Here is a 27,656-nt window from a genome sequence, read left to right as displayed (position 1 = left end):
AGCTTTGTTTAAGCTCTCCTAACTATCATCACTCTTAACAAGTACCCTGCATGGCACCCGCCATGGCAACAGCTCCACCAAAGAAAGGACACTGGCTTCAGCTAACCCGAAATGCTCTAAAACTCCCCATCAACGCTCCAAAAAGGGTCAAGAATCCCACATTCCCAATTTATTGCATTGTTTCCGAAGTCAAAGCTGGACCAAGCCACTGACCAAATACTGCAGGATGATACAGCTACAGTTTTGCCCATAGCCTAGAGCTACATATTGATTCCTTGTTCCGAAATCACCACATTTACAACAGGACAAAAAGGTCCTTACTGCCATCTAAAGCACAGCTTTTACCCATTGCCCATTTTCTTGAACATCACTGCCTTTATGTGTTTTGTCACCATGAGAAGAGCCAAGGACTGACTGAAACACTGTTATCCCATCCTCTGGCTAGGCATTTTCAAAATCCGAGCCAGTTTTGAAGACAGACCTGCCATAAGCACAAAATTACAGGTAGAGGCTCTGAGGAGGTCCTTTCTGGTGCTGTTTTTTGTTTTTTGGTTATTTTTTTAATTAACTGTCTGTAACATGTCACAAATTTTGCATTAACTTTGCCAGTGCTTAGCACAAAGAAAGCTGGCTAGCTAGTCTGGATCAGATTTTGAAGAAAGTTGGTAAAATCACATTAAAACTACCTAGGCATGTTATTTGGAATTATTCACAGTTAAAGCTGCATAAATTTAATCTTACTTTAAAAATACTGTTTAATTCAACTGAAGGTGCTCCTTACCGAATAGAAGAGTTCTTAGAGGTGCTTGGGAGAGACAAGCCAGGAGCGGAGGCAGAACCTCTTACCCCAGCTTGCACTCCTGTCGCTTGCTTTCTGCCAGCCATGGCAGCTGCCCGGCCCCTTTCAGACATATTTTAGTAATAATAAAAAAAAAAAAAAAAAAAAAAGACCAAACAAAACCAAGAAAACCCCAAAGCCACACTGCCTCAGGCTCCCCCAGGAGGGAGAAAGCGGAGGATGAGGACGATGAGAGATCTCCTGTTAGGCAAAAAGCTATTATATTAGCAGTTTTCTTATTGCTCCAAAAGCCCGCTATCTAGACACATCTCTGTTTTGAAATTGAGAGCAGCAGCTCTCCTGTAACCTAGAACCTGAGCAGCGCCTTTTGGAGACGTCTGTTGGCGTGCCTGCCCACTACCACAAGCTCTGCCTGTGACGTCATAGTAACAGCGCAGTTACCCAGCACCACGGTTACTATGCAGAAGGAAGAGTCTAGAACCTGAAGCAAACAATGCAAAACACAGAACCTTCCCAACTTCCACAGACATTAACACTGTCCACTGACTTAAAGGACCAGAACAAGGTGCTGCTGTATTACTTCTGGGTTCTGAAACAGCACAGTCATGCAATTATGAATAAGGTCATTGATTTATGTGGCTCTTGAAGTAAGACAAATCCACCATGACCAGCATGCTTGCATGCTGCAAGCCATAACCATATTTACATATTGTTGCAGAATGGATCTGGTCTAGCTCAGGTGATGCTGAGCTCAAAATGCTTTTAAAAATAGCACCAAGAGGTAAGAAAGTACTCAAAAGGTTACTCTTTAAAGAGCAAAACCCAAAAGAATTCTATGTAAAAGTCAGTATTTACAATTAGCAAGAAACCACACTGTTGCTAGAAATTTTCTACTGCAACTCATCACTAGGAGCACGCTTCTGTTACAAGTTTTTGCTATATGCTCAAAGCCACAGACTCTACTAAAATTTGCCATTTTAAAGATTTTTAAGATTTTAAAGAAAATGTCAAGCAAAACTTACCTTGAGTTCATTTGCTGGACACAGTCAAAGCTTCCCTGAGGATTATCTTTGCCAACATTTGACAAGCTGAAGCTAAATGTCTTCACTTCATTTGAGGAATCAACTTTGGGAATTTTAACATGCTAAAAGGAAAGAAAAAGTTTACATAAAAACTTCAATCTACATTCTTTTGCTTGCAATTAACTAGGTCCAAGATGTTAAATGAGAAACTATTTTCACAAGTTTTGATATGATTTCAGTCATATCACAAAAAAAAGGCTCCTTTGGCACAATTCTCCTGCTGAAAGCAGCTCTGGCTACATGTCTGCCACAGCAGTACCTGCACTGGAAAAGCTACAGTCCCTCAGCCTCCAATTCAGCAAAGCATTCAAGTAGCAAGTAATCTCGTCCCATTTAGTGGAATCAGCATACATCTGCTTGACTTCAAATGCAAGCACCTGAGTACAATAAAAAGGACCAAAGCTCATCTAACAAAACAGATGATAGCATTTCACACAGACCACAGTAGACACGGCCCCAAATTTTGTCATTTATTTGGTCCTAAGGAAGCACATACAGGAGTCGGCTCCAAGAAGGAAAAAACCAGCAACCCCTAAATTACAAGAGTAAAACTTCCTAAACTGTAAAAGATTAATTTCAACTCCAGCAGGCACTAAAAGCCTTCATCTTTTACTCAGCTCTAGATGTGACTATTTGCATAAATGTGAAATGTAAATAGTTACATCTGATTAAACTTAAAAAAAACAAAACTTGATTTCCTTGGCCGAACTAATAGTTTAGTACAGAACGTGCTGCATTCTGCTAGAGCTTAAAAATGTAAATATGAGAAATCATTCCAATGTGTATTGGCACAAGGACATATTTCAGTGTGCTGCTACACAAAACGATACTGAAGCACAGCAAAACTACTGCCAGCCAACTACTTTATTCCGAAGGTGAAACTAGCTTGCAGTAAATCTAAAAAGCTATTCTTCTGAGATTTGCTTGAATTTTTAATGGAGTATTAAACACAACTGACAAAGATATGTAAAAGCAATATCCAACTGCCTCTTAGAAATCTTTCTCTCAATATTTCGCTTGTGAGATTGGCCAGTCTTCATAAATCCCAATGTCATTTGCATGAAGTGATACTACAACACCATTGCATTACAATTTATATTTTAATCATCAGTACCTGGCAGAGCTTCCCAGCAGCTTGGGACAGTGGCTTGTCTGTCTGAAGGAGAAAGACAAGTCATCTTAACACCATATTCTTTTACTTACTTTAAGCCACTAGTATGCTTAAAAGAGCAATCTGTGCATTCTGTATAAGAATGGAAATAAATTGTTTAAGTTACCAAACACATGAACTTGGATTATATACTCACCTTTTAATTATTATGAAGGTTACTACAGAGAAGCCATCAACCTACAAAGACCATAGGGGCCCAAATGACACTAAAATTCATCTACACTCCGTAACAAATTAAGTACCACTGACTGAATGTTTCAGCATACTGATTTTACTGTAAATACAGCAGGTGTGTATGTATTTGACAATTTGAATTCAACTCACTGTAGAAGAGGTAATGCTTTTCAGCCTGACAGACTTTTTGGAAAGCCAACAAATATACACTATGATCAATCTAAGGCTGGCTCTCAAGAAATAACAGCAGAGCAGAGGGAAGCAGGTGACTGTTGCTTCATTCTCTAGGCTTATTTTGAGAAAGTCTTCATTTTCCATTAATCAGTCTACAGAATGTACGTGCATAAAGTCACCTTAAACATCAGGAATTTCTATAACCTAATATTTATAATTCAAATTCTGGTAGAATTGCTGTGGTTATTAAACCATGGAGTGGCTCAATGCATTTTCACACAGTAACATGAAGGCAGAAGCTGGCCTCAGAGCACATTTAAAAATATGTTTGTTGCTGTTCCACTCTCATCAACAAGGTCCCACTTACCACAAATATTGAAAAAGACACTGATGAAAGTATGGGGAAAGACAAGACTGCCTCCACAGGCAAATGCCTGTGAAGTTTAGTATCAACAATGATTTCCAAGGATCAGACTCAAATGGAAAAAACAAAAATGTTTTACAGCTCCATTCCTCCACCCAACAAACTTGGCAAGAAAGAGACCTGAGGTCTAGAAACGTACTTGCATTCTCAAATTTTTTAATGGAAATTTTCAGGTACATTTTTCACACACTTCAGAAGAACTAGGTGACTGTTCCTTGGGTATTCATTAATTTAGATTAAGAGAATGCAGGAATGGTGGGGGAATATTGCTCTGCTAGTCAAAAGTGGCAGTGCAACTAACCTGAGGATAGAATTTAACTCTTTCATCCCTGGTTCCAAAGTTTTATTATGCAATTTGTAATGCAGCAGACACAAGCCTTTGATTTTTGTCAACTTTTTGGGGGGACCCATTCAGAGTATCCACACAACCAAAAGCTGTGTCCCTCGAACAAGCAACTTGTCTGTAGTAATTCAGATAATCCAGTCTAAAAAACTTGGGACAAGGTCCAACGGAAAAAACCAAGTCTTTTAAAGTTGTATCAAATGTAATTATATCAGATAAGCCTATTTCCCATATTATGGATCAAAACTGAAAGCCTAAACACTTATGAAATGGAATGGAGTACAATTATTGAATCTGTGGGTAATACGAAGCTGTCAGGGACAAAATGCATGAGGATGGAGTAAAATTCACAGCAGCCTTGACAAACTGGAATGGAGTCTGGAAACAGGTATATAATAGCCTTTGACAGAGGCTTTGCAAGGTACCTTATCTGAAGTAAACCCAACATGGGGCAGCAGGTGTACAGAAAATTACCTGCGGATTACAGTCAAATGTCCCACCAACACAAGTGTACCATATCATGCTTTTGCAGTACTGGCATGCACCAAGGTGACTACAGCAACAAGAAAGAGCAGGTTAAACAGCAGGATGATAATGATGCGAGACTTGCAACTGGGAGCTGCCACTCTTGATCCACTTGCCAGCTCACCAGAGGTTTCCACCACGTTTGCCCCCTCCCACTACTGCTCCAGAGAAGGACAATGCTTCAGCAGCCTGCCATGCAGAGCAAACCCCACCCTGGTGCACTGTCCTCTACCAAATGCTACCCACCAGCTTCGGCCTGAAGAGATTTCAAGGCTTCCTCCCTGCTTCTTTGCAAAAATGATCTCATCCCTTTATAAATCAAGTAAACATCTTACAGGCGCACACTTGTACAGCACAGGGTTTTTGCTAGGCAATACGCAGTGTAGAAACTGTTTCTCAGATGTTAATACATTTCCAGTAACCTAGAGAAAGCAGTACTTCATCTGGATAAACGTGCTGACAATACCTACGTTTGCAAAAGGCTATTGTCACCCCCTACCCTTAAGAACAAGTTTTACTGCTGTTGACATATCTGCCATTTCTTTCTTTACCTTGAAAGAAAAAATAACACTTTGAAGTAGTTTACAGACTCAGCAACTTCTGAAAATAAGCCTTCTGTTTTGAATAAACAGTCCTGGTTTTACACTGTATACTTATATTGCACAGTTCTGAAAAGCTCAATAGGCAGTTCAAGAATTTTTGACTTACTTAATCAACGGAATTAAGATACTGCATTCAGTTTGAGACAAGCATAGTGACAAAAAGTTTGGTTTTCCTATTTGAGTGATACTTGGAGAAGGTCGAGGGAGCCCTTACTAAGAATACACATTGCAACTACATTAATCTATAATAGAAAATAAACTTCTGCTTGCATCAGAAAGTAGCACTGTGAGGCCATTGTGAGCATGTTCATTTCGGATAAGCTGCTTTTGATCTGTATTCAACCTTCTAAACATAAAGAGCATCTTGGCTGGTACATAGCATGTAATACACTGACAAGAAATTTGTTATGTTCTTTTACAGCAAAAAGGGGGATTTCTCAACAGCAAACTGACCATCGTTTGTAGCTGATACACATGGTTCTTCCAGAAACAGCAAGGTCCTTGCCATAATCCTTTGTTAGATCTACCAGATCCTTACCAGCAGCCAACCAAATCAGGCAATGAGAGAGCCCTGAAGAGAAGCTCCACGTTTGCACATCTTACCTGAAGAGCTGCCCCAGTCGTGTTCAGACAAGGGAAGATGCCACCTTGAAAATGGATGTATACGAACACAACACCTTTCACAACAACCTTTCCCCCTGTTCTAGGCACCATCCTTATACAATGAACCCTGCAGCCTTCCCCTAACACTGCCTGACTTCAAACACCTTAACTAAGGGGTCTGAGTTGGCAAGTCCACTGCCTATATACTTCCCAGAAGAGGTACTAGCATAGAAAGGCAAGGCATCATTTTTCTTCTCACATGCCCAAGCACATTTATCCTTGCACATGCTTCCTTCCCCACTTAAGCAAGAAGGCTGTCACATGAAAGACTCTCCCTGAAGCCAGAAGATGCAACCATGCAAGCAGCTGCACTACGCCTTGTGCCAGCCCTCCTGTACATCCCACCCAACGTGCACAGCCCTCACTGCTCTTCCCACTGCTTGGCAGCCTTCAAGCAAGCGACCCAGTTTCAGCTAACACCCAGGTCAGCCCTTAATACCCCTCTTAGCCACTAGCTTCTAGCTAAGCCCACAACTGATAAACACCTGAAGAATATCACCAGTCTGTTTCATATGATAACCCAATTAGTTTGCGATGGATGAGGATTTACAAAGCAGTAAACTACATCCATTCATGCTTAAAAGCCTTAGCATCCCTGGGATGCTATCAGTACCACCAGCAGGTGTTTCTCCTGCTCACGACAATGCAGGCACTGAAGTGTGGAAAAAAAGACACAAGCCAAGATGCACCTAAGGCACAGACAGGTAAACACTCTGTTTTCCCCACCAGGTTTGACCACATTTTCTGCTCTGTAGTGACCAGCTGTTTGTTTCAATCCCTTCCCTTCTGCATTCCCTCTCTGCTTTACTTCACAGCTGCCTTCTCACACCACTTTACCATCTGTGCCATCATCCTTCTTCTTTTTTAAAAAAAAAATATATTAAAAAAAACCCTCTATCTTTGATGAATCCACTGATTAATACTTTGTCAAAGGTGACATGAAAAAGGTAGTGTCAGAAGCCACTTCAGGAGAGTTATTTTCCCGTTCTGGAAATTGAGTAATTGCTTGTTTAGGCTACAGAATTTGCGTTATTTTAACAGAAGCATGCAGGAATTCTTGCCATTAATGTCAAAAGCTTCCCCCTAGGCTAATGGAGATGCAGAAAACCTATATTCTAGATCCACTCTGAAAAGACAGGAGTGGCTGATCATCCTTAATTGACAGCAGCTGCAGGAAATTTGCTCCTACTGCCTCTGCTCTAAGGTTCCATAAAGAAAACAACTTTGTCTATGTTTGCATACAATTCAAAGAAAAATTTAATCAACCCTCAGAATTTTCCCTCACTGGCACATTTTTTGCCTGAATTATGTAGTGGATGATGGGATAACAGACGTCCTGCTTTCAAGCATCCAAATCTCCAGTACTGAGGTGACTTTAGGACACAAATATTAGCAGAGACTTTAACAATGCTAGTGTTGGTTTCATGTGACGTGGCGTGGTCTTAAAACACAGCGAAGCCAACCTAACAGGCAGCCGCCACCAAGAAGTCTGGCTCCATGAGCATGCTCCTACTGCTTTCCCCAGGCCAGCCAGGGCATTTGACTGTGTCAGTCCCACAGGGGTGCAGAGAGCTATCCTTGCAGAAAACTACATAAGAAATTTAAAAAAATAAAAAAAGTTTTCTTCTAGGCCATCTTCATGAACATCACTGCTGCAGCAAATGCACAGTGACAGCATTCACAGCAGGGTCCTCCTTTCCTAGAGCATCACTACCTAAAACACAAACCGACAACCGCTTTGTTGCAGTTAGATTGAGCACCAGAGGGCAGAGAGTGTTGGTAAGTATAGCAGTGCACAGGACAGTAAGGACACCAAATCTGTTTATCTATAGGTAAACACAGTGAAATTTGTAAAGATGCCAGCTTGTATATGCTAAAGGAAATCTCAGGAAGGAAGGACTGAGTTGGTACAGGGTCCTCTTCAATTAAAAATAACAAGTCTTAGCACAGGATATAGAAAACAAAAGTGGAAGAACAGATGTTCTGCAGAGATTGAGTCTTCTAATTTTTATGCTTTTGAAATTTGAGACTTTAGGATAAAATTGTAAAGTTTTCTTACGCAAGCTGCCTGGAAACAAAAGAATGCAGAGAAGACTTCAAATCTTCTCAAATGAAAACAAGCTTCTACTTTTAACTGAAAAGAAGGGGGAAAAAAAAGGAAGAAAAAAACCTTCAAGACTTAAAACAAACTCAGATGAACTCTGGCAAGCTCCAGTCAAGCATGTGTGCAACCTGGGGAGAGCCAGGAGGTGAGGGTACCAACAGAAGTGTACTTTGTGGCACAAAGGAGTACCGTGTTCCTGCCTTTCACTCCTTTACTGGGGGAGGTTCCCCAGCAAAGCCCACAGCTGCAGACCCTTATGCATGCACCAGCACGCTGGACCAACACATACACAGAGCGGGGTTCTGTGCTTTGACCTGGCCCCAGTGTTGCTACTGCCCCAGCTGGAGCACTTCAGGACAAGTATGAAGTGCTCTTGACCCTCTGCAGCCTCCTTCAAAATCACAGAATCACAGAATAGTTTGCACTGGGGGGGGATGAAAAAGACCACCCAGTCCCACCCCCTGCCCTGGGCAGGGCCCCCTCCCCCCAGCCCAGGCTGCTCCCAGCCCTGTCCAGCCTGGCCTTGAGCCCTGCCAGGGATGGGGCACCCACAGCTGCTCTGGGCAGCCTGGGCCAGCGCCTCACTGCCCTCACGGGGAGAATTTCTTCCTAATTTTAATTTAAATTCTACACCCTCAAACTGGCTTGCCATTTCTTACTAAAGCACTTAGTAATAGAGAATGCACACTAGAACAACTCAGACTCTTGACTTTAATCCCTTCCTCTTGGTGACTGATTTCCGGATCCATCATTACCCTCTCTCACTCTGACATATCATCCTCACTGCCTCTCCAACACAGAAGTAGTTCTCATAATTTTCTCCTGAAGCTCCTGTGTGGACTCACTGCAATTTTTCTGGCTTGTAGTTTTTGTCACTTCTATCCTCCTCTTTTCCATCATTCTCACTGATACTGTGTGCTGTTAAGAATACCCCTCAATTCAGGCTTGACGTATTTCGCTCTCCAAGTCCGAGTCACTTAATCTCTTCTCTTTCTAAACACATCTACCCACTCCTCTTGTTCTTCCACTGTACAGCATCACATCATCAGGCTAATATGAGCACTGGTTTCTTAGGTGCCTGCTCAGCAGCTGTGTTAAACCCTCTTTCTCCTTTGCCTCTTCTCAGAATCATTTCAATCTTGCCATCACACAAGTGGTTTTCCCCCACAGCCTTTCCTTTAAGGATAAGATGTGGTTGCTCCCAAGCCTGAGCTGGAATCTGCTTCCAGCCCTATATGGGCAGCCATGCCAGCACCCAGCTCACGCCACAAGCCTCTAAAACAGGACTAAAGGATTTTTTAAAAATAAAATTTGCAGGGCCCTCCAAGTCAGGCTCCGACTACCTTTTTGAGAGACATTTCCAATTAATCCATTTCTAAGCTGAAGTTTGTTCACAGTTTCTTTGGAGCAATGCCAAAAGGCAAACCCCTGCTACTGGAGAAAGGCACTCTTCTGCTCAGCCCGGACACTCTGCCATGTTTCATCTAACTTCCACTTTTACAAATCCCAAAAGGAACGATTTTTGCCATAGCATCGTTTGGATCTTTGCTGCAGTGTCTTCTGCCCAGTTAAGCTTGCTCCTGACCCTAAATTTTGCTCCTCTGCGTTACAGCAGAAGGGTCCAGCCTGCACCTTCAAGGAGACAAAAGTGCTCCAGAAACTTATTTGACCAATTTGAAACTTTGAAAAACTGCTCTTAAACATGAGAAAAATCTCAGTGCTGATTTCTTGTGTGTTCATTTCAATAAGTGACAATCTTTTTGCAAAATGCTGTTTCCTTCAAGTACTAAACATCCTCCTCCTCTGTTAAATCCGCACTACAGGACATAAACAGCCAATATCCCTTTCAAAAAGGAAATAAAGATGCCTTTCTACAGAAAAAATGTGACTACACATGGCTGCCTTGCAAAAAGAAATATTTTGCTACATAAAAAACATTGCAATTGTATATGTTTTACCTATTATGCTGACCTGTAGACAAATGGACAACCTTCAGGGAGAAGGACTTTCTTTTAGTTTCAGTTCTTCTGCCTCTCTCCTTCGTATTTTTTTGCTGGCCTTTTTCCCCAAGAAATTAACATTTGCTCCCCCAAATCCATGCAGTTCGCCTTTATGCATCAGTTCACCAGTGTGAACCCATGCGCTGGCCACCGTGGTGGTTTCATTGCCAACCAGCAGGAATCTGTCACCACCCTGCTGCAGAAAAGCGGGGGCTGCAACAGCTATCGCTGACACCCATGCTGCTGCACCCTCCTCCAGGGCAGGGACCAAAGGTTTGCAACAACTGTCCCTAAACTGGAGCTGGAGGATTCAGCAGGCTGCTGAACTTCCCTAACTGGGCGACTGTGTTTGTACACTCACTGTTGGAAGGAGAGATCGTGGCGGCTGCCCCACAGCAGCCTGGATACCTGTACATTGCAGGAGCAGATCGAGGATGTTCCCAGCTGTGAGTATGGTACATGCTTCACAAAGCTTGTCTCTATATCAGAAATGTATTTTCAATCTGCAGGACATGGCAAAGTTAAAAATACAGGTCACAAGCCATAGCAGGGAAGGTGCAGTTGTTTGAAGTATCACTGCAGAAGTACACTGGAGTATAAGCAGACTTTTTTTTTTCTTTTTCTTTTCTGTACATATATGCCTACTGCATGACAATTCAATTGCTAATATTCAGGTTCCTCAGGGCTATTGTATCTAGCAACACAGCTGCTATGTTCTGCAGGATGCCTAGATGTACTCCAAAATGTTTAATTTCAAGGTATTTCTTAAAAATTAATCTGTATCACCGTAACGGTCCATTTCTTGCAGTCCCTCGGTATCCTCCAGCTATCCTGGCTATCTGCAGACATTACTGTGCATACAGTTTGGGAGTAAGATGTTCCAGGAGGAAAAGTTCTCCTTCTCAGAGTCTGACTTGTGCTCTGGTGCAAATGTTTTTTTCAACAATCACAGATATTTTATGAATACACAAATCACGGAGTTCTTAGCCATGCTTTGTGCAAACTGTTCCAGCACAGTTTAAGTGGTTCTGGTATTGAAGATCATCTAAAGGTTAACTATGCAGCACACAGAGATAATTTATTATCATACCAAATGCAAACCATCTTACCACCACATTCGATTTGCTATTGTGCCTCCTGAGACCATCTATATACTTCCAACACTTTTCAGATCTCTTCAGGACAGCATTACTGTACAACAGAAATAAATTTGGCTTGCCTTTTTTTTTTTTTTTTTTGTGCAAAGTGACTGTTGAACCCCTTTGACACCAATCTCAGCTTCTTGTTAAACACACACATGAAATAAAAGCTCCTCCCTTGCCTCTGCTAGTGGTAAGGCTCTTTTCTCAATTCCCACATCTAACACAAAACTCTAGACCACTCCAAGCCAGAAAACTGGAAAGCTACCTCTATTTCTCCACTCCAGCTCTTCCCATCATCCACAGACGACTGCGACTAGAATGTGTAGAGATGGGATATCTTTTTTTTAAAAAAAAAGCAGCCTACCCCCCCCGCTACTGTTTTATCCTCACCTGGGAGTTAGATAGCTGCCTGAATTGCAGAGGAAGTACTCTCAAGAGACAAATAAAATCACTATTTGTTTTCAGCAGCGTTTAAGGAAATGTCTTGCAGTCAGAGGTAACCTGCAAAGCCTTGGCACTGACAAACACACATTGAAAGCTCTTCACTCTGGAAAGCACCAAATGGAAACCAGTCCAGAAGAGGAAGGAAGGCCTTTCAAAGGGCCAGGTCAGTCCTCCACCATGCAGTTTGTGTACTATGGGAATACTCAGAACATGGTGCACAATATACAGAAATAACAAGTTAACCATTTCCCTCCTGCTCTATGTACAGTAGTACGTGCCCTGTTTTAATTTAACATCTATGTTAATGACCTTAAATTCCTCTCCCTATTGCAGAGACTTAGGATGTAGGAATCTCCTGCAATAAATTCCTTGGTTTGCATTTCCTTAATTATGGACAGACTGGAAAAGTACCGTAAGAGGTTATTGCTTCTGCAGCAAGCAGCAAAGTCCCTGCAGATGTTTCCATCTTATAGAGCATGGGAACAGATTTTACTGTTGAGTTTCATCGTGAAAAAGCACAGACCTGAATTAACTGTTTAACAAAAACAAGGGCGACACCATTGTGAGTTAACATTTGGCTCTTCAGCAGTCTTGTGACCCCCAGATTCTGACACCTTTTGTTAAAATCCCGACTTTTTAAATCAGAAAAAGAAGGTCTCTCCCAGCCTAGTAACACCTCAAGCATCATACACCACTGCTTTAAAGCTGCTACTAGAGACACGGGGGAAAGCAGCACATGAATTTTTGCAGAGAGAGGGTTCAGAGTAGATAAAGTATGCTGGTAATTATTCTTTCACAGCATACTACTTGCAGAACTTCACATTAACAGCTAGGTTAATTACTTATACTCCCAGAGCTTACTTTGGAGTGGGCTCCGGATCCCTCCCTTGCAGTGCTCGCACACCTGCTCCCATGGCTGGTGGGTCAGGAAGCTGGCCAGCAGGGCTGCACAGGCCATTTTACTGGACCACTTCCCAGCCAAATTGGCAAGTATGACTTCCCTCTTGATGGCAGCAGGGATTCAAACCTATCTGTGCTCCCAGCCACTCTTTTCTCATACAGCTATTTTGGCTGACTCTCTTAGCTAAGATGGTTATTCATTCTAGCAAGGAAATCCTTTTGCCCCTATAGTTGAAATATTTGCCAGTATAGTTTAAACTATGAATAAGCTATAAGGAGAAAGGTTTTTCTAACAAGTGCAGTGTTAAAGAGACTTTTGTCTACACAAGTAGCTTTGTTATAGATATGACTCTCCCAGCATCTGAGCACCCTTCAGCCAAACTGGATGCTGGACCAGGGCTGTAGTTTCACACCTGTGGGCAGGAGTACCTCCTCACACCAGCATAGGGAATTTACCTATCCCATCCATTCCTGGCCATCTCTACACAATCACCATGCAGCTGCATGGAAAACTGGATTGGTTAATGGATCTGAATTAAGCACAAAAGGCACAATCCATACCTTAGCGTTTAAAAATGAGTCTTTAGCCATCTTTTAAAATCCAAATATTAAACCCAAAATCATTTGATTTATAGAGACCCCACAGCCTGTATCAAATTTTACCTTCAGCTTTAGTTCTGCAGTTTGCACTCCTGATTGCTTAACAGGACCTGTGGCCTTTAGGAAGCCACATTTCCTTATATTTTCCTTCAATAGGCTTGAAATATTCTGTTCTATTAGAGTTTCAGAAAAGGGTCAAGAACCATCAGTAGTCTGTGGTATACAAAACCCTGCCCCACCAGAACTGCAGTCCTACCTCATACCTTGAAACCAACCACCTGAAGTCCATTTTAAAATATTAAATCTGCACGGCTCAGTTGATGACTTACAAGTTATTCCCACAGCTTTCACATTTAAGCTAAATGATGACAAAAGATAACAAAGCATACCTAAAGCATGACTCTCTTCAACTTTCAGCTACAGCTCTTAAGTAAATATAGACCAAAACATATCCAGCATTAAGCAGATCTTAAGAACATCTGTAGGATTTTTTTAAATAGGATTATTTTTCTTAAAGAAGTGGTTAATCTACACTGCATTTATTTTCCTATATAAGACTACAAAATACTCACTCCTTGAGATCCTTGGAAACAAACTGAAGGTTGAGAAGAAGTACGGTCCTACGAAAGAAAGAAAATAAGTAAAATGACAAACCTCTGCACTTGTGCAGAAGTTTTTTGGCTGCAGAAAGAGAAGGTGATGTGCCCACAGCAAGTCGGAGGGCTCCTCCCAGTTGTACCATGGTGCAGACCCATCAGGTCAGGGCTCCTCGCAGCACCTGTGATTTCTTCTCTTCTAGGTGAGAAGCCCAAGAGCCTGTGTTTTATCCTGGCCAGCAAGGACACTGGGGGACCATGGGAGTCTGAGAAAATGCCACAGAGTGCACAGTATCTGCTGGCACTGAAAGGAAAAACAACCCCTTCTCTGCCCAAAGTATCACTGAAACATGGGAGTCCCAAGCAGCTGCTTCCCCCACCTGCCCTCTTGTCTCAGTTACGGATTGGGGTTGGCTTTGTTTCTGGAGACACAACTCAGGAACGAATTAAGTGATTAACACAGGCAACCAGCCTACTTGAAAGGTCTTGATAACAATGGCTTTCGTCATTAGGACAATGCTCAGGCCTCCATTGCTTCCCACTCTCTCAGATGACTGCTCTCTGCCTGGCCCCCCATGCACGCACCAGTCCTGCCAGTGGAAACCAGGCTTCCCACCACAGCACCACTGTGTGCTCCCCGCAGCGTCAACAGCCCTGCTGACCTCAGGAAGGCAGGGGATAACACCCCTCTTCTTCTCCTACACTCTTAAGCTAATTAACCTCAGCTACTAAGCGTCTTACTGGTGAAAAAGAGATTCAGTACAATCAAACTGGCCCTAAAAAACTTCAGATCTCACCCAAACAATCCTCACCTCTTCAGCTACTTACCTGCCACGGGAAGCACAGCTGAAAATAATGAAAGCCACCTGCACCCTGTCTCTATAATTGCACAGCACCAAGTGCAGCCTGTTCCTGACCTGCAAGGCTGGAAGTGACCTGCACTGCTTCTGTGCTGACACCACAGCCCATGAAGACATAAAAAGTAAAAATCAAGGAGCTTGCCAGTTGGAAACTACTTTTCTCTCTCACAAGCTGGCTCCTGGTCACATCTGCTCCTTGGCACAGCCCAAACAGCAACACCACCAGTGCCAGCAGGAGCTCACTGATAAGAATATCCCATTTTAGCAGCAATGCTGACTTTGCTCAGCTTTACTGAATCCTGAAATTATGCTGCTGGACACAAAAACGTAGGGCAGCTATGCTGACTAGCTCAATTTGCGCGGCTTTGTCCACAGAGTGTTACAGGGAGTTTGCCAACCCACTGCAAACACTTACACTAAACAAGCTGCACCAAAAGATTAAATCCTAATGAATGCAGACTTTATTCCAGCAAAAGAAGTGCTTATGGATTAACATTTAGGTGCTATTCAGGACTCGGCATCACTGGAAAGGTGAGCTAGATCCAGCCCCTGTTGTCCCCTCCCTCCAGCCACAGGTTCCTACTCCTTGACTTGCACTTGCCTCGCCCTTTTGCAGCAATACCTCTCACTCGTCCAGCAGAAAACTGCCCCCGCTGGGCTGCGCGACAAGTTGATGCCGCTCACACGGGTGCCAGCAAGCGCTGGAGCCTGCAGAGAGGGGGCAGCAGGAGCGCACAACGAAGTGGAGCCTCGCCGGTGCTCCATGTCACCTGCGAGCATCACCCAACGCTGCAAAACCCCAGAGCGGGGCTCAGGCAGAAATAATACCACTGGAGAGCTGCCGTCCCCACACGAGTTGGCAGTGGGGTCTTCACAAATCCCTGTGCATGACTTGCAGTGATTGGAGGCTTACACGCTATCTCAAGCTATGCGGCAGCTGATAACACAGGCAACCTTAAGCCCTGAAACGGCTTGCTGCAAATTTGTCTGCTCCGCAATACCTCCTGACTTAAAGCCAGGAAGTTTTAGAAGTGAGCAGAATTTGACCTGTCTGCCTAACGAGCACATACAAGTAAACTCCCTTTACAAATGCCATGGGTTACACGTGCAAAGTCTGGCACACAGTTACGAGTCCTAAACATTGTCTGAGGTTTTCCAGAACAAAGTTTAATGTTCCACACAGAAATGAACATATGAAGACACTTCACAAAACACTGAGGCAGACAGGTGATGCAGCGGTTGCACAGGACCACACAGCAGCCATCACCTTCTCACAGCAGCTCACAGAATTTGACACAAGCTGGTTTTTGACCTGGAGAAACTGTGCTGGTGTAACCAGCTGGCTCCCCTGCTTCAGTGTGAGAAAATGCCTTTTAAAAAAAAAATCTGAATTTAGCAGGGCATCAGGCAGAAAGGTCTCACCTACCCGCTGGCAGGTAAGCAGAAAACAGCTCTCTTCCCTTGCATCCCTCACAAACCAGGACTGTACAGGGGACTCAAAACATGGGGGCCCAAGAGCTTTACACAGCACCAAAGCGACCCTCTCCACCACTCAGCACCCTCCCAGATGGTGCCTGGCTCTCTGCTAGCTTTTCTGGCTAGTGATGCACACCGAACAAACAACTTCCAAGGACTGGAAACAGCAACTCCAGGATCTCTCAGCCTGTAATTGCAACTGCCCATTCCAAGTTTCATGTTATACAGAGCTTATTTTTCCCCTGCATGTTACTTTACCTATGGTGAAAACCATATGCCAACTTTTTTGCCAGTGATCCAGATTGGCAAGGTCTTTCTGGAGCTCCTCAGTATCACTTTCGGATCACCTGAAAAATCCAAGTATCACCTCCAAGCTGTGACATCTCAGTACCTTCTCCAAGCCACACCTGAAACTTTAGGTGAAACTGGCTCCAGAACTGACTCAACCGGGGAAATCAGAGGTGGGCTCACTTCCACCACTGCTAAGCCAGACCCCTTTCTGCACATCATTCCTCTCACCTAACATGTCAGCTGACACCTTTTCCCAGTCCACTCTCACCAGTTTGGCCAGGTGAGCCCAACACTTCTGAAACACTGCGAACTTGAAAACCCTGTGATCCCACACCTGGGGCATAAACTCCAGAGTCCCACCCAGTTAGCCCAAGGAAGTGATCATGGAAAAAACTGTTAGCCCCCTTAACAGCTGGAGCAACATCCACATTGCAGGGCTAAGGAGTAGCAACAATCAGGTATTGACTCAGCTGAAAACCAAGTTACAAACAGCTCCAGGCACACTTCACTTAAGTAACTACACTTTATTTGCCTCTGAAGATTTTATTTAAGATAACAAATGTTCTCCTACACAAGACTGGTTAAAAAAAAAAAAAAATTACAAGAGGAGCTGCGACAGTCAGGTCTTGAATCTCAAATTGTGGAGGGCAAGAACTCAAGACCTAGCCAGCTTTCTTATCCAAATCCACTATTTTGCTTAATAGTCTTTGGGCAGGGACTGCATCTGCTCACAAGACTCATGATCTGCACGCACACACCGCACACGGCAAATAACTTCAATATTTGTAAGGCATCACTCTTGCATATAAAGCTTACTATATGCTGCTTTTCAGGCATGCTGACTCCGAATGAGCAGAAGACGCCTTCATATCAGCACATTAGACACTGTGATGTATAATAAAATTTTTCATATGCTTCGATAATTTTTAAAGAGCTATGTATTACATAGGAGGAGGTGAGAACAAGGTACTGGTGCTCCCTGGCAATGCCATCCTAAGGATTTTCCTGCTCCCCTCCTCCTCTTTTCGGCCTCGGCGTTTACAGCCACCCTCTGAGCCCAAAAAAGTTATCTGTCAGTTTGGAGCACTGTTGTGTCAACGAGCGCAACTTATGCTGAGGAACTCCTCACAAGCAGAAGAAAAAATAGGGAAGAAAGACTACCTGCAGTGAAAAAGTCCACTGAATTACTACAGACGGTGTTATCACTGCCACAGAGGATCCCTCCTTACGTAAACACTGCAGCGAGCACATCGGTCACATCAGGCCTGCCAACAGCTGCAAGGACCAAGGAGCCAAAGCAGCCAGCAAGGCTGCACTTAATGAAGTTCAGATCACCAGCTCTGACCTCCAAATGCATAGAATATTGAAACAACCATGCTGTGGGGTGGCACTGTCATTCTGATACATGGATATGGATATGTAATGGGAATTTAGCCTGCTTTGGTGGCTCTTGATTAGTTTTGATTCATCTCCTTAGGTGGCTCCTAATCCTCCCAATTAGTTTTGGAGTTTTGTTTTGTTGGTGTGTTTTTTGTTGTGTAGGTTTTTGGGTGTTTTTTTAATACACCATGTCTTCATACAATCTAGACAGTATTAAGTGAGCAGGAAAACCCAAAACACTGTAAAAAACTTAGCACACGGCTGTGCAACTTGGTTATTGTATAAACCCTAGAAACACAGCGCTCATCGTTACACAGACAGCGCTTCACAAATACCAGTGCATTTATCCTCTATTCACCATAAGCAGGCATTACGATCATCTAACAAGCAGTAAAAGAGAGACAGGATTATGATCTGCGGTACCTGCCAGTTTTGGGGTCAGCTGTGAAAAGTCAAAAGTTCTGATCTTCACTGAGACTCACTGGCACTTGATATTCTCACCTGTAGCTCCTGGTTCCCTTCACTTTACCCACAACCAGTGCGCAGCAGCAGCAGTTTGCATGAGGGATGCTGCCAAAGGGAGCACTCGACCACCTGGTGCCAAAATCAGACTGCCAGCACCAGCAGCAGCACCAGGTAACCAGAAGCAGCGTGCAGATGCAGAGGGGAACGGGACTCCCTGGTGCACCTCATCAGTTCACCCCATCTCCTGGAGCCACAGCTCTGAGGTTGCAGCCCTGGGGCTCAACAGGTGCAGCCTTGGGAGAGGGAAATTGGTTGGAGATGCTGGCTCAGAAGGCAGGATCGCCTCTCGTAGGGAAGCTGACAAATAGATTTACTTAGCTGTATTGGATAACAAAGTTGTACTCTTGTCACATGGCCATCAGCTGCTAAACAGCTCACGTGTCTGAAAAAGGAAGGTCAAGCTCCTTTCTCTACCCATTTCCTCCAGCACTTGTGTGTCTCTTCCGGACCCTCATTCAGCTTGCTAACCTAGAAGATGATGTTCCCCAAAAAATAGTTAAATGGGTAGTTTGCTCCAGTGGAAAGAAGTGGAATAGGACTTTCCCCTTTCAGGAGTCAGGAAACCTCAAACCTGTCCAAGCCATCTCAAAATCCCACCCTGGACTTTCACAGCTCAGTTGTGTCTCTGCTGATCACCTGTGCATGGTGCAGGTGAAGCACTATGATCAGGCCATCATATTTGCTATGACAGAATTTAGCTGCCCTAAGTTTTTCCTGCAGTCTGGTGTCTTGTTAGCCATGACCCCCTGACATCTGAAACAGGATACACATCTTAGTCACTTCATACCAGACCTCTGACTTGTCCAGGGCAGTCCTGTGCCCTACAGGAGGCTGGAATTCCGCAGGAAGGTAATGCAGTTGCCTGCTCACTCATTCTCTCTCCCAGTCTTCTCCATCACTCTCAGTTAACCCCAGTCTGCTCTTCTCTTTCCCTAGGGCTTATCTTCCCATCTTCTCAAGCCAAGTTTCACATCATGAACTGCCCAGCTGCCCATCATCACCCCACCACAGGTGCCAAAGCCCATACTTGTATACCTTAATCAAAATTAATAGTGCCACAGACGATGCTCTGGGATCTTGAAGCATGCTGGTCACTATGGTTGAAGGAAATCTAGTCAAGAATGTCCTGTCACCTGAATGTGGTCGACCCCAGACCAAGATGATGGAGCACATAAAATGAGCAGGAAATCAGGGTTTGTTCTCACCTACACTAAGCTGCAGAGATCAGGTCTGCCAAAGAGATAAAATTTCTATCCTGTGTTTCTGAAGGTGGAGGTGAACTTAGATGTTTTCAATGTAAGAATTTAATTGCTTCTCAAGTTTTAACTGACACACAAGCCAAGAAAATTCTTAGCAGAGTTAACAACAAGGAGCAAGCACTTAGTTTTTTATGTAGACTGTTTAAATTTGAGCCTTAAGTGATTAAGTATACAGACCCTGATTACATGCTCCCTAGGTTCTACAGGTTATGGGGTAAGCAGGTCATCAGAGGGTTATCCTGACACACTTTGCGATATTACTTGTGTTACACAGATAAGATCACCCGGCACAGAACAGAGGCAGCAGTGGAGCTGTATGTTACCTTCCTTGCATTCCCTTCACTGCGTCCACCATTATCACTAATTGCTGATTTTAAGTCTTCATTGCAAATTTTTCAGTTGCACCATCAGAATTGAAATGGGTCTGCAAGGTAGCTGAACATTAAGGTAGTGAGAGGGAAGGTATCACCAGATACGGACCATCAATCCTGTCCTCCTCTGGCATCTGGCACCGCACAAACATGGTGAGCTAGCAGATCACACCCAGACCTACCTAAAATGGAGACAACAGAAAGAGACAATTTCTTCTCCTTCCTCCCCCTCATGCCAACGTTCTCGTCAACTATTAATAAAACAAACCAAAAAAGCATCTGCAACGAGGTGACTGAGGATCACATCCTGAATAGTTCTGCGGGAGGTTTTTCTGTCAGTGCAAAAGTTAGCAATGTGTGATTTGGTTGAAGAGTTTAAAAGACGACCCTTTCTAAACCCAGAAATTCCAGAAGCTAGAGTAAGAAAGCTCGAAGTTTTTATGTCCCATTATTCTTCCACTTGTTGCTGCTCAAATGGCACATTCAAACTCCAGCAGGGCGAGATTACGGAAAGCAGAACTGCAGGAAGAATCACAGCGTCATTGACTGTCAGGGAGATGAAGAAATAGTCAAATAGGGAAAAGAATTTCAGTTGTTTTCTTTTATCTTAATGACCACCAATAGCTCTTTATTTAGTTTGCAATATCCTGATGATTAGGCATGTATTGCTCATTTTTCATGCAAAATTACACTAACTTGGAAATTTATCCTGGTTTGGAAAGAGAAAAACACAGGTAAATAATTGTTTCATAAATCAGAAATAATTAAACCTCTTCCGAGACGCATATACCTGCAAGTAAATACTTTTACTACAGGCAGCACAATTTCCAACTCGTCAAGTGCTGAAAGGCGCAGAAGTGTTGGGACGTCAAACCGCAGCCTCGCGTGTGGCACCTGCTCTCCGCTCCCACCGGCGGAGCGCGAGGGATGCGCTCCGGTCCCGGGCGCGCCCGTCGCACCTGCACCCCGCTGCCGGCGGGAGAGCATCCCCTCCCGGGAGCACGGAGCTCGCCTGTCCTAGTGACTTCCAGGCTCTCTGCGCGGACGCCGGCACCACGAGCAAACGCCAAATCGCCCGAGTCACTTCCGAAGGACGGCACCTGGCGCACGCGGCTCCAGGGCGGAGCAGCCCAACGGGCACCCGTCCCCGCCGTGGGGATGCTGCACTCGCCGGGACAGCCCCGCGGCGCGGGGACGCGGGCTCGGGTCCGTCAGGTATAACGACAAAGCAGCTGATGCTCGCCGGGCGGCACGCCAAAGGGCTGCGGAAAGTTTACCAAGTGTCACGCAGCGCGGAGAAGGTGCGACGACCTCCAACTTCCACCGGGCGCTCCGCACCCGTTCCCCGCCGGCGGCGGCTGCGTCCCGCGGCGCCCACGGAGCACGACGCGCGGGGACCGGTCCCCACGGCACCTGCCCGCCGCCACCGCCGGCGGGAGGCAGGAGCGCCGGGATGCGCACCGAGCACGGGCGGCGTAACGACGCGAACCCGCGGGGCTCGGCAGCCGCCGCGCTCACCTTGCCACCCGGGTAGCTCTCCAGCGCTCGCTGGGCCGTCTCGGTCAGCTTGACGTGCAGCACCTTGACATTCGGTTTCCCCGTCCCGCAGGACACGCCGTGCCTCGCCCCGTCCCTCAGTCCCGCCATCTTTCACGCCCCTCAACCGCCGCCGACCGCTCCGGCCGCTCGCGCGCTACAGCCATGCCCGCGCAGCCGCGCCGCGCCCATTGGCCGGGCCGGGCGGAGCCCCCCGCTGAGGGGCGGGGCGGGGCGGGGCCGCGGGGCCCGCTCGCGCTGCGCGTCAGTCTCGGTAAACGGCCGTTGGGCCGGGCCGCGCCGGGCCGTCGTTTCATCGCTGAGAGCGCGGCGAGGGCCCGGCTGGCCGCGTCCCGCCGAGGCTGCGCCTCCCGCCGGGCCTGAGGGTGAGCACGGGGAGCCCCGCCGCGCCCTGTGCCGGGAGGAGCCGGCCTCGGGCGGGGAAAGTGAGGCGGCGCAGGTGCGGACACCGGGAGGCACGGTGCCCTGCGCGCTCCGGAGGCGTCACCGCGCGCCGGGCGGTGCTGGTCCCGCAGGCCGGTTGGCCGGTTCACCTGCCGCACCGCCACCGCTAAGTAGTGTTTTTTTAAAAAAGCAAAAAAGGAGCGCGCTGGCCGTTGGAGCTGCGGAAGCAGCGCTGCAGCGCGAACCGGGGGCCACCGGGTGCTGCCGCAGACAGCTGCCCGCCTTCGCTGCCTCACCGGTGACGGAGCAGCTGCAACGCCGGGCGCGGCCGCGGCGCGCTGCCCCTGGCACGGCTGGCCCGGCGCCGGGCGTTCAGCCCGCAAGGGTGCTGCGGGGCCGCGGCTGTGCGGGTCCTGTCTGAGGAGCCCCCGGGCCTTCCGGCACCCCACGGCTCCCTAAAAAGATCGAGCCGACAGCATCCAGGGGCTCCCGTGTGCTCCGCGCTGACGTGCAAAGGTGATCAGTTTTGCGCTGGCCAAAATTACAGGCTGATAGCTCTGCTGACTGCAGGTTGCCATTTAAATTACTTACATGCGTGCGAAATACTTTATAGGCAGCTTAAAATCGTTCTTTCATTTTCCCCGTACCCAATCTTACTCCTGGCTCCACAATTCATATCAGTCAGCCGGCACACAAAAACCCCCATGACCCAAAACCTTGTCCATTCTTTACCGAGCGAGGGTTTAAAAGCAAACTAGTTAAAATGCATTGACTGTTATCTTCCAAAGCACATTCTTAATGTCACAAATTAAAATCTTGTCTTTACCTTCAGGAGCATGTCCGTATCTGCCCTGATCTGGTCTTCTGACTGCCATGCTGAGATTGTAATTTGCTGTTTTGGTTTTCTTCTCCACCAATATTGTTCTTTTCTTCCACTAGTAGTTGCTCTTTCTTCTGTACTGCCCTGGACCAAAACAACTTTCTGATATATGTATATACACACATATATATATATACACACCCCTATATGCATGTATATGTATATATACACACATATATACATGCATATACAAATAGATGTACACACACATACCCTCATACAACCCCCTTTCTTCAGGTCGTTTCTTACCTGTTTGGCTTCACCTTTTTATGGTTGTTATTTCCTGGCCAAACTAAGTAAACAAAATGCGTAATAATAAGAGAACTAAATGGTAATCTCTTGACCATATAATGCATAATTCTATCTATATTGTATCATCTCGTGTTTAGGGAAGGCTTAATTAAGTCCTATAACTGTAATAGGTGTGTCTATGCAGTGTTCTGTTGCAATCAAGGTTGCCTGTATAAGTTTCTTTGCAAGACTGGTTCTCTGGAATGTGAATCTTTCTTAACACAACTACTTTATTATATAAATAATAACATCTCAGGGACCAGTAGGGTATGGAGAGTAGACATCAGCGATTTCTTCAAAATGTCCTGAAGTTCTCACCAGGTCATAATATGTACAGCAAAGTCGTAACACAGAGTCTGTACAAAAACAAAGTAGAAGGCAAAATGTTTGTGTGAGCACCTTGAAGAGAGCTCATGGTATTAGTGAGGCAGTACCTTCATTCTCATCCTCCTCTGAGCTTGCAGTTCCTGTAATATGTTCTGCCATTGCTCAGCCCTTTAGAGAGTTTTCTGCTTTTTGCTTTCCTTCTGTTTGGTTGGTTGGTGTTTTTTTGTTTGGGGTGTGTGTGTGAGGTGTATAATAATTTTCTCTGTATTTCTAGATACCAGGTGAATTAAAAACTGAGAATAGAGCTGTCTGCTTCAGCTCCTGACTTTGAGACTTTCCCATCCATTTCCCCTATATTAAGCTCCCAAACATCACTGCAGGAAGAAGGTAGCAGATCTTCCCCCTGCCAACAGCCCCAGGAAAAGCAGAGAGAACCTCAGCTGTAAGACACACAGCCAGGAGCTTTAGTAAAGCAAGCCAAAGCTTTACAGTGGAAAAAATAAACACCTTTCAGCAACTGCAGAAACAAAGCTTAATTTATGCTCATTTTGCCTGCTTGCAGATTTTCTTTCTGCTGTTAGTTTTCATGTGTTACAATATGGAGAATGTAAATAATCTTTGGTAGGAAATGAAACATTTCTGGTTATTCAGTTAATTTAGGATCTAGTCCAGCTCCTGTTATCAGGATCGAAGTGAACAAGGATACAATACGAGACTCGCAAAAAAATAATGGACAGCTTACCAGGTTGATAATGGTGCCGCAGCTCACTCTTTGGTTTCACAAAATGATTTCACAGGCCCTGCTCCTGAAAACAGCCCCCAGAAGAAAACCCTGCGTGCATCCCACAGGAGTCAGAAACCTTGCATTCCCCACACTGCAGTATTTTTTGCTCTTTAGGGCTTGCCTGTGTAGGGAAAAACCTGTGGTCTTGCCAATGTATGGAGCTGAACCTTTTTAATTAAAGGTGTGATTGCATGCTGAGCTACTTAAACCAGTGCAGCTTTGTAAGTGGACACCTTTGGGCTAATGACAGAGGCTTCTTTCACAGTGAATCGTTTTAAGCTTATCTTGCAGAAGTGAATTAAGAAATGTTGACACAACCTGCTTTGGTGGCAAGTAACAAGTGATATAATTTCTTCCACCAGCGCAGGTAGATATGGAAGAAGGCTTTTTTTCTTTCTCTTCCTTGTTTTAAATGCAAATTCCATGCATGGATGAGCTTTAATATTTGTGCAGTTTCTAGATCTTCTGATGATTAGATTTTTTTTCATACAGCATTCTGCAATTGTCAAGGTGAGAAATACAATTTCATCTTAAAATGCTGAAACTATTGCTTCTTCCTGATAGCGGCTTTCTATAGGCAGAGGCTAGTACATGTATGTGAAGTTTGGGAGGTATTTTTGTTACTGTTTGAACTGGAGAGTGTGTGAAGGAGAGGAGCTGACTATACTGGTAGTTTTGTATGCTGTTTCCTCTTCCATAGTCTGCTTTGCCGTAGAAGAGCTGCTTGGAGAAAGGAGCTGTAAAATAAGAAGCTTGGTAGCTGGGCAACAGTGTCATTCATCCCTTGCCTAGTGAGGTGTGACAGAGCAGCGTATGTGCCGAAAGGAGTCAGGGTTGCATATGGAAAAAAACTGATGTGATTCAGAGGTGCACCATTATGCTTATAGAAAACACAACAACCAAAGGGAAGTGACAGATAAAAGCAGACCATTTTCTTTCCTTCTACTGCTTTGCCTGCATTTCATTCCATACTGAAATGAGCACAAATGCTTTGCGGTTTCTTAGTGCTGCAGTGCAGTTACATGCGTGCACACATGCACAAAATTGAAGAACACTCATTACCAATGTTTTTAAGGTATATGGTGCGTTAGCTTGCACGCTACTGTGACACATGGTTTAGCTGACCAGTAGTAGGAATTGGGCTGTTGCTCCTGTGATGCTGTTGCTGAAAATCAGCAGTGCTTTGCTCTCTGTTCAGGAAGGGAGGAAGGAGATAGCGATGCTTTGGAAACCCTTCCATTTCTGGCAAGGGTTCCTCCGGACCCCTGTGCGGATGAGCAGACGGTGGCTCAGCACACCTGAAGTGCCACTGTGGAGCACTAGGCAGGGCAGGCTGCTTGGAGCCTGATGAAGGCAACTAACTGCAAAGGACTTTCACAACTACAAGTTTTTGACATGAGCTTCCTCTCGCTAATGTCACTGGTAGGACATCCCCATGCTCCTGTTCAGTAAGACTGGGTCTCCCAGGTGATTGCCATGACCCAGCTTGTGGGTTTTTGGGGTTTTCTTTGTTTATGCTTGGTAACTGATGTTACTATAACCAGAGTTTAGATGGCTTCGGTCCTGCACACTCCTGCTGTAAAATTGAACCTACTGAAACACGTGGCTCACTTGGATAAACAGGACTCCTCAAGGTCTTAACATGTAGCACTTCCTCTAACAATTGTACTTAAAAACACATAAAGTAGCCAGCATTTGGGGAAAAACATCCAATTACTGCTGCGAAGCGGCCGTTCGCGTTATTTGTTCCTTCTTTAATGTGTAGTGAGCTCTTTGTAGTTTATGGGGCAATGGAGGCTACAGTGGCACTTGATGCTGCTGGAAGAGAGGTGAATGTTTTAGGCCCATTTTGTGGTCTGCCAAGAAAAATCACCATTTCCTCATTATGAAGGCTAAAAATATACTTCCAGAGATAGTGGGAACAAAATCTTTAAGTGTACCTGAGAAATGGTTGTATTTAGTTTTCAGTAGTCTTCAACAGTAAATTAGTTACAAGAACGTCAAAAGGTTGCTTTCAGATTCAGTGCAGTGTTGAGTTATTAATCTGCTCAACCACTTAAGTGGTTCTTTCCCTACATTCATAAAACATTAGTGTCAATTAGTGAAATACTGTCTGTCATACAGGCTATGTCAAATTACATGTTATATATGTATGTGTGTATAAAAACATGCACGTTTTTATAGCTGTATCCCTTACCCCTGTTCTACACAGGATCACTGTGTCAAAAAGTGAAACCTCATCCCTTCCCATGAACCCCACAACAGGTATCATATAGGGTCCAGTGCATAATTCCTGTGCAATCCTAGTCCTTTGTACAGCAGCCTTCTGCATCTGCCTAGTGCCGAGGTTGAGTTTGCAAAATTTTTATTTTTTTTTACTACTTATTTTTACTATTACTCACTGCCTGTGTGAGACTGAGAGGTGTGCCATTTTCAAATTGCCCAAACAAATTATTTAGGTATATTATTGGTCTATATGAGGCACAGGAAAGATCAGGAAGTGTTTAGAAAGTAGAATTATTTTGTGTAACCTTTATGCAGTCTTAAGCTAATGGCTGTTTTCTGTTGGTCCTAAAGCTATGCTTTTGCCTGTGTGTATGTGTGCATATATATATGTATGTATGTATGTATGTATGTATGTATGTATGTATGTATGTATATGTGTATGTATGTACGTATAATCATAGAATGGTTTGGGTTGAAAACAACCTTAAAGACCACCCGGTCCCACCGCCTTGCTATGGGCAGGGACACTTTCCACTACCTCAGGTCACTCCCAGCCCCGTCCAGCCTGGCCTTGAGCCCTGCCAGGGTTGGGGCACCCACAGCTGCTCTGGGCAGCCTGGGCCAGCGCCTCGCCGCCCTCACAGTAAAAAAAAAAAAAAAAAAAAAAAAAAGTATTAAATATATATATACACACACACACATATACATACACACACATGTATGGTCTTTATTTTATATATGCATGTAAATATATATATGGTATTTATTTCTGTGGCATATGTATCAAAGCATAGGCAAGATTTCTGTTTTCAAAATGCTGTTGAAAATATAGAAGCATGTAAAAATGTTTTGTGATAACTTAAATCTACTAATCATCACTGTTACTTTTCCCCCTGAAATTCAGCAGAATTGTGAAACAGAGATATACCTGCACAATGTATGCTGTAGTTATTCTTGACTCCTGCAGTCTTCCCTGCCTGTAAACACAATCCTTTCTTTATCCTGCTTAAAGAAAAAAACATGTTGTAGGCAAAGAACTAGTTGGATAGACACTGTCCATGTATTGGCAACATGCCATGCAGGGATGGAAGCACCCACCGCATACAGCACAGCATGCTACCTTTGTTTTATCAGAAGTTGCATGGCTGTGATGTATTTTAAATTCCCCTGGATAACGTGAAGTTGCTAAGGTAACTGAGATTTGGATGAAGACGTAGGAGAACTAGTCAGTAATTTATTTGGCTGAAGGACATTATCCACTTCTGTAATCAATTATACAGAAATGTAATCATGTCATGACAG

General features: G+C 44.7%; 1 protein-coding gene across 1 annotated transcript in view; it reads right to left on the bottom strand.

The window, feature by feature from the left end:
• ELL2 (elongation factor for RNA polymerase II 2) overlaps positions 1–26,768 on the bottom strand; it is a 55,243-nt gene extending 28,475 nt beyond the window's left edge. The window contains exons 1-3 of the mRNA XM_080371073.1: positions 21,424–26,768; positions 13,720–13,767; positions 1,822–1,943 (exon numbers count right to left, since the gene is read on the bottom strand). Of these exons, the coding sequence (XP_080227199.1) occupies positions 1,822–1,943; positions 13,720–13,767; positions 21,424–21,552 (299 nt within the window). The 5' untranslated portion in view covers positions 21,553–26,768. The remainder of the gene's footprint in view (positions 1–1,821; positions 1,944–13,719; positions 13,768–21,423) is intronic.
• Between the last annotated feature and the right edge of the window lie 888 nt (positions 26,769–27,656).

This window comes from Falco punctatus (genome assembly GCF_963210335.1).
Source record: "Falco punctatus genome assembly, chromosome: Z".
NCBI lineage: Eukaryota > Metazoa > Chordata > Aves > Falconiformes > Falconidae > Falco > Falco punctatus.
Note: the sequence above shows the minus strand (reverse complement) of the source record. Positions and strands in the feature narration are given on the sequence as shown.